Source organism: Danio rerio, chromosome 18 (genome assembly GCF_052040795.2).
Source record: "Danio rerio strain M-AB ecotype USA chromosome 18, GRCz13ab, whole genome shotgun sequence".
NCBI lineage: Eukaryota > Metazoa > Chordata > Actinopteri > Cypriniformes > Danionidae > Danio > Danio rerio.
This window is the reverse complement of record NC_141038.1, coordinates 22058778-22070592: the sequence shown is the minus strand read 5'-3', so window position 1 is coordinate 22070592 and position 11815 is coordinate 22058778. Positions and strand designations below refer to the sequence as shown.

The 11815-nt window shown below is 35.9% G+C and overlaps 1 protein-coding gene across 1 annotated transcript; it reads right to left on the bottom strand.

Annotated features, from left to right (window-relative positions):
• Positions 1-524: 524 nt before the first annotated feature.
• Positions 525-11572, bottom strand: agk (acylglycerol kinase). Its single transcript, NM_199880.1, has 15 exons — positions 11343-11572; positions 11066-11105; positions 7763-7842; positions 7588-7663; positions 7414-7506; positions 7303-7335; positions 7121-7215; positions 6966-7035; positions 6793-6872; positions 6321-6378; positions 6090-6237; positions 4637-4734; positions 4467-4537; positions 1849-1933; positions 525-1747 (listed from the first exon to the last, which is right to left on the bottom strand). The coding sequence occupies exons 1-15, from the start codon at positions 11450-11452 to the stop codon at positions 1616-1618; spliced, it is 1269 nt and encodes a 422-aa protein (NP_956174.1). The 5' UTR covers positions 11453-11572; the 3' UTR covers positions 525-1615.
• Positions 11573-11815: the final 243 nt, after the last annotated feature.

Genomic DNA, 11815 nt, shown 5'->3' with positions numbered 1-11815 from the left:
ATGGAAATAAAGCCCCGCCCCCTTCTCAATAATCTCTTTCATTTGGAAGTACATCAAGCTGCTTTGAAACAATCTACATTGTAAAAGCGCTATACAAATAAAGGTGAATTGAATACATCAGTATACTGGAATGATGCCGCAGTTACACTAGAGTTTGTGCGTGCGAAATCTGTCGGACGGCGCTGCAAAAATGAGCTGGATTAAACAAGAAAAAAAGCGAGCAATTGGTCCATGTTTAAAATTTCCGTACAGAGGTCATGTTTTGATCTTCGGTTGGTCTCACGCAAACATGTGATGCAATTTCGCAGGTCAGAGTTCACCAAGCTTGAACTTTCCAATGCAGCAAACTGCAAAACTTGCCGCATGACCTTGTGTTTTCGGTCTGACGCATTCGCGTGCGTATGAATGGAAGTCTATGGGCAGAAAAGTGCAGTGTGACCGCAGCTTTAGTCTCAGCAACTTCTGGTTCACACTGACTGTAAAGATTCTTTCAAGGGAAGCCTTTAAATGAAATAAGCAAAATAAAAGCATGATAATGACTTTTATTATTGGTCCTCATCTGGTCAAACTTTTACAGCATAACTAGTTTGAGTTTCTTAAAGGGGCAGTTCACCCAAAAACAAATATTCTGACATCATTTTCTCAGCCAAATCTGAGTTTCTCTCTTTTTTGTTAACACACAAGAAATGACTACCAGCTTCCAACATTCTTTGAAGTATCTTCTTTTGTGTCCAACAGAAAAAGTAACACTTTTAACCCACTTGAAAGTAAGTAAATTGTCAGTATATTTTCCTTTTTTTAGTGAGAAATCTCTTCTAAAGGCATTTTTGCACTCTTCAAGGTAATATTAAGCTCTTTGAGGAAAACATTCACTTAAAGTAAACCAGAGTTTGTAAGAAAAGTTCAAAACAGGAAAACAACCTGTTCCATACTAAGTTGACACCATTTATAACATGTTTATAAGCGCATTCAACTATCTTTCCAAATTAAAATTTATTTCATTATATGTCTCATATCTCCTCATGTCATTCCAAAGACTTTTGTTCAACTTTAAACATTTTACATTTTTTATTTCCCCCAAAATAAATACAGTTATTTTATTCACATGTAGGCATCAGTAAAAAAAGAAGCTAAACGTGTTGGTGTGAAAAATGAATCTCAGTGGTTCTCATATGTCAAGCAAGCATCACTGAGCTTCTGTGATCAAATTTAAATGTTTTAAAGATGTTTGTTTATAGCTCGATGCTTGTTTTAATGAAACCCTAAATTTAAGGGTAATCTAATAAAGTGATCATGTCTCTTTAGCGCACATTAGATTTTATTTTAAAACTTGGAATCTCTCTGGCCATAATCAAATATGTTCAAGTTTTGGGTGAACAGACTCGATGCAGAAACAAATATCCTCATTTTTGAAGATAACTACATTTCTTATATGTTTGGAACAACATGAGTGTGAGTAAATGATGACAGAACTCATTACGTGTAAACTCATTTTTTCAAGTTCATAGTACACAAGTTGTCAAGTTACGCAATGAAGACGACTTCTTTTTTTGGGGTAGCTGATATGTTTTTTCCCTCTTGTACTTTTGGAAAATGAATCCACATTTTTATGTCATCACTGAGCTTCTGCAAGTTGCTCTCTGCGCTCTGCACTGCAAAAGAATCTCAGTTTTCTTGGCAGCAGTCGCACTTCGACAGACATTGCCTCATATTCCTGATTGTCAATGTCGTAAAAGCCAGCACCCTCCTGTGGATGGGAGAGGAAATGCAATATATATAAAAATACAGATTAAACTGATGCATTATTACACAAAAATCAATAAAAATATATTAAATAAACACACTTACCTCTGGGAGTTCAAGACGTGCAGCACTGGCTTCTATCTGTACAGCATTTTCTATGGGCTCCATGGGATCCACTGATTTATTAGTCCTGTATGACATGAATCAATATTAATCATCCACAATATTAATTAAATATCCACAAATCTATTCTTTAGATAGAGAGCTCTCTACTAATTAAAAAAGTGCCAAATTATGAGGGATGCACAGTATATTCACCATCCACTTTATTAGGTACGCCTTACTAGTACCAGGTTGAACCCCTTTTTGCCTTCAGAACTGCCTCAATCCTTTGTGATATCGAAGATTTTGGTCCATATTGACTTGATACCATCACGCAGTTGCTGCAGATTTCCATGTCAACCACCAGTCCACATCCCAAAGGTGCTCTATTGGGTTGAGTTCTGGTGACTGTGGATGCCATTTGAGTACAGTGAGATAATTGTCATGTTCAATAAACCAGTCTGAGATGATATATGCTTTATGACATGGCACATTATCCTGCTGGAAGTAGCCATAAGAAGATGAGTACACTGTAATCATAAAGGGACGGACATGGTCAGCAACAATACTCAGGTAGGCTTTGGTGTTGACATGATGCTTAATTGGCACCAATGGGCCCAAAGTGGGCCACGGAAATATCCCCCACACCATTACACCAACACCAGCCTGAACTGTTGATATAAGGCAGGATGAATCCTGGCTTTCATGTTGTTGATGCCAAATTCTGACCCCACCATCTGAATGTCACAGCAGAAACCAGGCAACGTTTATCCAATCTTCTATTGTATAATTTTGGTGAGCCTGTGTAAATTGTATCCTCAGTTTCATGTTCTTAGCTGACAGGAGTGGCACACGGTGTCATCTTCTGCTGCTGTAGCCCACTCGCATCAAGGTTGGATGTGTTGTGTGTTCAGAGATGCTCTTCTGCATACTTCGATTGTAACGAGTGGTTATTTAAGTTATTGTTGCCTCTCTATCAGCTTGAACCAGTCTGGCCATTCTCCTCTGACCTCTGGCATCAACAAGGCATTTGCACCCACAGAACTGCCGCTCACTAAATAAATTATCTTTTTCAGACCATTTTCTCTAAACCCTAGAGATGGTTGTGAGTGAAAATCCCAGTAGATCAGCCGTTTCTGAAATACTCAGACCAGCCCGTCTGGCACCAACAACCATGCCACGTTCAAAGTCACTTAAATCACCTTTCTTCCCCATTCTGATGCTCACTTTAAACTTTAGCAGATCCTCTTGACCATGTCTACATGCCTAAATGCATTGAGTTGCTGCCATATAATTGGCTGATTAGAAATTTGCGCTAACGAGCAGTTGAACAGGTGTACCTAATAAAGTGGCCGGTGGGTGTATATCAGCTGCCGTATTAGTATTATGAGATAAATGCTTATTTTTATTGTAAACTTATTTCCACAGGTTAATCTGCTTTAAATGCATACACCTGATGTGAGATGTTGAACTGCAGACCTTGCAAGGTTTTTCAGCATCTAAACAAATCTGATGTCCACTGTTTGCCCTTTGTTTTCTTAATCAGGTTCAGAAAATTTAAGGTCAAGCTTTTGATTTATTGGCCTATATATATATATATATCGGTTATTTGGTCTTCCAAATATAAAAGTATCGGCCATAATTTCAATAAATAAGTTAAACGGCCATGTTTTTTTTAAAGAAAATGTAACAATAACTATAACATTCTAACTTAAAAGAAAAAATGTATAATCATTATATTCTACTGAAGAATTGTTTTCTTTTATAGTACTTCATCAATTTGTAAATTTCAAACACAATAAATACTATGCCTATTTTTAATGTTTGACAGTAGCACTTACAAGACCAAACTTTAGTTTTGTTCACATTTTAAGGTTAACATAGAGTAGGGGTGTCTAAACTCTGTCCTGGAGGGCCGGTGCCCTGCATAGTCTAGCTCAAACTTCATTTAACACACCTTCCTGGAAGTTTTTGTATATCTATAAAGAGATGATTAGCTGGTTCAGGTGTGTTTAATTGGGGTTGGAACTAAAATATGCAGGACACAGGCGTTCCAGGACCGAGTTTGGGCAGCCCTGATATATAGACGGACACGTTTATACATATTGTTCTAAAATCTTCAAAGCTATATCATGCATATTAATGAAGTTGCATCTCATACACAATAAAGTGCGCTGATTGGTTTAAACCAAGTCTTTCTCATGAATAATGCTGAAAACTCGATGTCACGTTGTACCCACCGGCACAGACATTCAGTCTACATGCTGAAATTTACACAGTGATCTCATCGCCTCATTTTTAGTGAAATATACATGTCCTAAGTGTTTTTAGCAACATGGGACAAATATTTGACTGTCAACATCTTAAAAAAAACTACAACTTTAAAATCCCTTATCCAAAAAACTTTAACAAGCACATAAAATTGAAAAACAGCTGTCACAGATAGAACTTGTAAAAAAAATAATTGAATTGAATTTATTTTCGCAAAATTATTATTATTTTTTAATAAAAGAGAGATATCAGAAGACAAAAACAGAAATTGGATCAACATGAGGTACAGTTTGCTCATCTTTTAAGCATTATTTTCCATGTCTCCTTTGACTCTTTTAAACAACACTCACCCCTCAGTGATGAACTGACCAGCTGTGAGGGATTCTGGGTCCAGACTGATCAGCATTGAATCATCTACACGCTGAAGACAGTAGTGATCACCAATAAGAAACTTTAAACTACATTAAGTTCACATTTTTAAAAATAATAATAAAAGAGCAACTCCTGTGTTAGAACTCACCCTCTTGACTGGGTTCTTGTTGTGTGTGAGAACGGTAAGCTCCAATGTAGAAACGTCTTTGCTCTCCCATTGCTCTGGCTCAGGCTCTTTTGGTGGCTCTGTCAACAAACAGAAACCATTATGCTTTAAAAGTTTCATGTTGTGTAATGTAGCTGTTTGAAAACCAACCTTTAAACTGTCTGAAACTAGCTTTATTTTAGCCTTAGCTTTACTTTCTGTCAAAAATAATCATTTGAACAATGGTCATCTACTGTATGGTCTACTTTGATCGTCAAACATTTTAGTTGAGTTGTTGTTTATGCTAATGCTGTTTGCACTTCCAAAGTATAAGATATCTGGCTTCAATTGAATTTAAGCTTATTTGTATAGCATTGTTCACAATAATTATTGTTCCAAAGCAGCTTTATAAAAGGTGCATGTTATTACATCGCAGTCAAATTTAGATGTTTTAGGAAATCAGACAATATCATTATTATTCACATTACTGTATGCAACTACTGAGGAAACCTCTGGAGCTGAAATTAAAATGTTAATTGGCATTTAATCTGCTTTGTAATCACAACACCAGAATGATCCATCTGAACAATCAAAGCAGAGTAAGCTCCCAAAAAGGAGGTTTAGAGAGACCGGAACCTTCAGTTAACTGTGTTAACCCTTGTGTGCTGTTGAGGATGTTCTTATCCACTCTGGGGTGATTTTAGGTCTTAATTTGGTTACAACTTTCTCTGTTTTTCAGCAAATCAAAGTTTTAGTGACAAATCTTACTTAATACACTCTGGGCAAATTTACTACCCTTTTGTTATGGTAGTGCCTGATTTTGCCCTATTGACTTCCATTATATGTCTGTTATGTTGCACTTACTTTGAGATGTCTGAGAAAATCAAAATAAGCACCTCAGCTCTCAGAACATAGTAAACATGGTAAGTGTATTTATTCAGGCATATTGTAATTTGTTGTTTTATTCCATAGAACTCCATTTAAAAGCCAGAAAGTTTTTTTTCCACAGGCCTACCTAAAGTGTCAATTGTGCCAACTGATGATCAACAATATAAATGACACATTTTACCTCTTTTCAACAGTGAAAACCACTAACAATCAAAAATTCATGATTATTTGGTGCCAAGGCTTGCCAATCAAAAAAATGTTGTTATAATGGAAGTCAATGGGGGAAAAACTGCCACTAACATAACAAAAGGATAGTAAATTTGAACAATACACAAGGGTTCAGATACTGTAGGAAAAGAGGTCATGCTGCAATTTATATGAAAAATATAATGTGTTTATATATTATGTTTTTTACCTTGATAAATGCAAAACTATTGGAGACCCCAAGAACAAAATTAGCACCTTTTTGGCTACACAATACATCTGAACCTGCTTCGAAACAATATTAGCAAACAACATTTAAACACTAGATTCTGCATTAAGGAATATCTGTCAGGTTACATAATACCTTCTAAAGGAGGGTTCCAGTAGTTCTGGAGTCTGCGGTAGATGCGGTAGAGGAGGTTGGGTCGCTGTGGTATTTCATCTGGAAGGTCAGGTGGACGAGGTACGGGAGCCAGATAGGATAGGGAAGCCACATGAACCTGTGGCCACTGCTGTAGGAGTGAATAAAATAAAAACTGTTATGATGGTCAATAAAAGATTTCTTTAAATTAGAGATTTGAAGAGACGCATTTACCTTCAGGCTACTAAACCAATGTGCTGCTCTCGTCTTCAAGGGGCCAAGGTACCAATATCTTGACAACAAGAGAGAAATGACATTAAATCAATTAGTATTATACATCTGCATTTAAAATTCTTTCATATAAAAACATTAATAAGCGAGGCAAGTATATATATATATATATATATATATATATATATATATATATATATATATATATATATATATATATATATATATATATATAGCACATTTCATACACAATGGTAATTCAAAGTGCTTTAAATTAACAGGAATAAAAGACAAGTATAAGAAGATAAAAACAAATAATAGTGATTTAAAAGCTAATAAAAACTGATTAAAATGTGTTAAAACAGGTTATAAAAGAATGAAAAAAAGAAAGACATAATAGTGCGATCTGTCAGACGTAGCACAGTACTCGTACAGTAAAGGCACAGCTGAACAGATGTGTTTTATGATAGCATACTTGCTAATAGAAGTTGCTACATCTCTGAATGCACCCCAACGTAATCCCAACAGCGCAAACACTGGCTGCTCCTTCTCACCCTGAGAACAGCATTACACAGGTTTGTGTAAAAGAATTAATATAATGAATGTTGTCAAATCATCTCTTTTAAATCTCTTTTTTCTTGAATTTACCTTTATCTGCAGTACGTCCAGTGGAACCGTTTCTCCTTTTAAGATTGAAAGAGTTGCTGAGGTAATGTGCCTGAATACACAAAAACATCTAAATACATCTAATCACAACAAACATTACAATCAATTATCTTGAAGACTTAACTGACGAGACTTACTGTACTTTATTGTCAGAGACTAGATGCAGACTCTGACTCAGAGAGTTACTGGAACCCAGAGGGATAAAACCAATTGGTGTTTTACTGAAGATCTCCTGTGGGCAGAACAGTGCACATTTAGAAAACCTTTGTAAGATTTGTAAAATAACTAAAAGCTTTAAATCAGATACACTAGCAAATACCTCATCAGCTCTACGAAGTAGGCCGGTTATCACCTGTGTGAAAAGAATCCTATGAAATATATAACAAATTATATTTTTTAAAAATCCCACTTTGCAAAGATACTTTCATACCTCCTGTAACGTCCCATCACCGCCAGCGATGATCAGCATATCCGTTTGCTCCATCAGTTCCATGAGCTTTTTTGCCTGGCCTTCATAATCAGTCTGTTTCAGAAAATAAATCAATTACAAATGTAATCGTACCCGAATAAACAGACTTAGCACCTCATTCTATAGAAAGTATACCTTCACAATTTTAACCTCCACACCAGCCAGATGTAAAATGGGAGCTGCATTCTTCTCAAACAACTGATTCGCCTTCCTGCAGAAGACACATAACTATAACAACACAAACAAACTGACACAGCTATACAATCCAAGGAAAACCTCATTTGTGACACGTTGAGGGACACAATTGTACCCTTTACAGGCAGCAGGATTCAGAATGACTGTGGCTTTCTTCAGAATCTCCTGAGGTCCAATTAACTGTTGACCAAATGCCTGTGAAACCAGACCAAATATATATATTTATGTAGTGAAACTTGGGGAAATGTGGGTATGAAAGTTGTGACTACAACTAAAGCTACAAACATTTTGCTACAATGACAACAAATGAGCAATACGGAAAATAAATAATAGGGCTGCACGATACATCGTTTCAGCATCGAAATCGCGATGTGCGCATCCGCGATAGTCACATCGCAGGAGGGTGTGATGCAAAAAAAAAAAAAATAAATAAAATTATATATATATTATGGGTGGAGCCGAACCGGAATACGGTATTCGGAAAAGCAGGAATAGCGTGTTTTTACGAATACTTATTTCAAACAATACTTGATAAATTCTTTGTATTTGGGAACAAGAAAAACATTATATCAAAAAGCTGCGTTTCCTCATGAGACCGCACTGCATGCCCGCGTGAGTGAGTGAGTGAGTGAGTGAGTGAGTGAGACGTTCAGGAGTCGGTGGGCGGGGTGGGGCCGGGGTAAGGAGACTGAGCAGGCTGCTTCTCTATACAGCAACAGAGAAGGCTTGGCAGAGCGAAAAATACTTTTCTGCATTACTATTTTTGTTTATTTTATCATACTAAAATAACACGTGACAGAAGTTCACTCAAAAGTGAAAGTTCTTTCTGTTATTTACTAACACTCCCGTCATTCCTACTACTTTCAGAACATAAATTTTGATATTTTACCATATGAAAATGCAATGCAGTTATGAAAATTGAGAAATTAAAGCAATACAGAGATCTGGTCCCCGTGTCAGGTCAGGGTGCACCTGTAACCTTAAAAACGCAGACGCGGCGGAGGCGCAATAAACTCACACGGGAAAGAACTGGGCATTCAACTCATGTTTTAGTGAAATAATTATTTAAATACTGCTCTTTTGATCTATAAAGGGGAAAAAAGCAAAAGAAATTTGTCGTTAAATTAATTTTAGCAAAGACGCAACTGCCTGTCATTTTCACATTCGTTTTTCAGTTAGGGATTAGGTCTATTAGAGTAACCTAATAAAATTGTTTTGTTGAACATTGTAGTCTACACAATAATCGATATTATAATTTATTATATACATTAGCTATTATTAAAACTAAACTATACAATTGATAAAACAAAACCATTTTTAATGTTTGCTTTAATTTTGACACCGCTAACAGTTGTAATAAGAAACATCACATTATGCAGAAGCATGCAGTCTCAAGTTAAAAACACCTTTTGAGTTTAAAGATGATCAGCCTGCCAAGTCAAGTTTACAGTGTCATAACTGAAATGGGTAGCATGAGTAAAGGGGATTTGCCAAGCACACAACCTCATGCGCTGCAGGTAGGCTGAATGATAATCTTTAAAAATATATAGGCTATGCAATACAAAACTTTAAACATTTATTTATTTTTTAATGAAAAGAAAAGAAATCAGGAGATTAAAATATAATTTAAACCACTGGTCTGGCGCTGATACTTTATTGTTTGTATCCAGAAGAAGGGGAAAAAAGCAGATGAAAACCTGGCTGGGGAGACGGCGATAACATATCAGTTCTTCAGCAAAGATCACGACATCATTGTGATGCGTTTATCATACAACGCAGTTCGTGTTTATAATCATTAATATTAACTAGTATTAATTCTCTCTCTAGACTTAGTTTAAGGGCTTGTTCTTGTCGGCGCAATATAGCCTCGGCTTATTGCACGTACGAATCCGATTGTGAAGAATGATTGAGCGTTTGCATTTTTTATTGCATCCTTTTCGCAAGTTATTCATTTGTTTTGTTTTTTAAGTGGTGCGAACATTATTTACTGGCAAACATGTTCCTCGATCTCGTACATCAACAGATAATGTAGCCTACTTAAGTTAATTTACCTTTTATGTAAAAATTAAGGAATAATCGAATTTAATATTAATAAATAAAACATCCGTATAAACGTACGTTTATTTTTGAACTTTCGTTAATAAAACAACACAAAACTGTTTATAAATATTGTAGTTAAATATTACATTACTTTAACTGCTTGAAACTGTATAATAATAACAATTAAACGTTACATTTTTAAGAACTTAACAAAAATTCTAAATGGCACTTTCCTAATCAGTGTAATAATAATATAAATATTAATAATTATACGTAAAAAGAAAATATTAACCTAGTAACAATATAAGTCAGATGTTTAAAAAAACAGCGTAGTTTCTCTCCACCTTTTGTATTCATATTTTAAATTATTTGCCAGAAAAACTAACATGTTGACTTTGTCCGGTTTAAGTGAAGAATAGGGTTATAATGTTTCCAGCAATACACTGTCAGACGGTGTGCTTGTAGCGAAAAATGCACAGACAGGCTACTTTTTCACAACCATGCGATAGAGGGCTTCTCCTTCTGTTCCGCCGCCCGCATTTCTCGCAACGCAGGTTTCTCTACTCTGCGGAGCGGCGCGTTCTTAAGTAGTTACCAAATAGCCTATATGCTCAATTTCTCGTCAATGTCTTCCGTTTATCACTTTCTCTTTTGTATCTGGCCATTTTTGCAAATGCCTCTGCCATGCCTGGCTGAGCTGGGCAATCGCCACTAGCTTGCATGGTTCGGGACCCGTGGATCTGCGTATCGATGGATTTGCTCCTCAGTGTTTGGACTCTCAGCACTCAGCAGTGAATATTAAAACACACTTTACTTAAAACCCCCATACAAAAAGCTTAATCCAAATTGATTCGTTCACCTTTCTAGTTCGGCACGAATCCAAAATGTTCCCAGATGTAAGAGTTCGTTTTCTAACAAGATTCATGGTTGAACTTGAACTTGCTGAATCGCGCCTAATGTTATATTCTAACAGATATGTAATACTTGGCAACATAACAGTAATTTGTGTTTTAAAGTGCGTGACGTCACGTACTACGGCCGGTGGCAATGGACAACCGAGGTGGCAATGACCACCGCGGTGACGCGGTTGTCATGGTGACCGTCACAGCCCTAGTTTTAAGTAAAAAAAAAAAAAAATATATATATATATATATATATATATATATATATATATATATATATATATATATAAATCGCAATATATATCGCAGAGGAAAAAAATATCGCAATGTCAATTTTTTCCAATATCGTGCAGCCCTAATAAATAAATTAATTAATCACATTTATTTGATATTAATTACATGCCAAGGCAACAGTTCATCTTCATTTGGTTTAACTTGATGTACAATTTTCTTAGAAAAAATGAAATATGTCTTACCCTAGCCTCTATACATGCTTCACGTCGCAGCACACTGTCACTGTGAAAAACAATTGAACAGTTAGACATATATCTGTCAAGAAGATAGATATATGATGGATAGATGGATGGATGGATGATAGATAGATAGATGATAGATAGATAGATAGATAGATAGATAGATAGATAGATAGATACTCAGACAAACAGATAATAAATTGGTGGCAGACAGAGAAAAATGCTAACTGAAAGACAGATAAAAAGATAAACAGACAGAAATATGTACTGTGATACACACCAGTGCTTTCCATAGAGCCAGTGTCCTCCATATGAGAGCACACACACCGCAAATGTGGACTTTTTCCAATGATTTCTTAAAGTTCGGAACACTTTCACCACCCGAGCCATTATTTTTATATATACGGGCTTTCTATACAGCCGATATTTGCATGTCTAAATGAGCAAGAAGACTGAATAGAGCTCTTCACCGTTGACATTCCATTGATCTCCCAAAGCATGACCGGTGCAACAACAATATTCGTCCTCATGGGAAATTTCCGTTCCGTATTCATTTAGCGGTAAATGTGAATATATAATAATTTTGAGTGTGTAATAAAAGTTAATTTGTAGTAATTTAAAATTTTCTGTAGTCGCTTCATGTTTTAATGTTTAATTGCTATCTCTATCATAGCCGGAATTATACTGCATGGCTCTTGTGTATAAAGTGGGACTGAATTTAGAGACGGACCGATTCCAAAGTATGGACTGTTA

Bases quoted from the DNA above. Each gene is read 5' to 3' on its own strand.
- agk (NM_199880.1), bottom strand. From the start codon at position 11,452: ATGGCTCGGGTGGTGAAAGTGTTCCGAACTTTAAGAAATCATTGGAAA. The intron at 7,843-11,065 runs GTAAGACATATT...CTGGTTTCACAG, and splicing joins AAGCATGTATAGAGGCTAGG to GCATTTGGTCAACAGTTAAT. The intron at 7,664-7,762 runs GTACAATTGTGT...TGTCTTCTGCAG, and splicing joins AATCCTGCTGCCTGTAAAGG to GAAGGCGAATCAGTTGTTTG.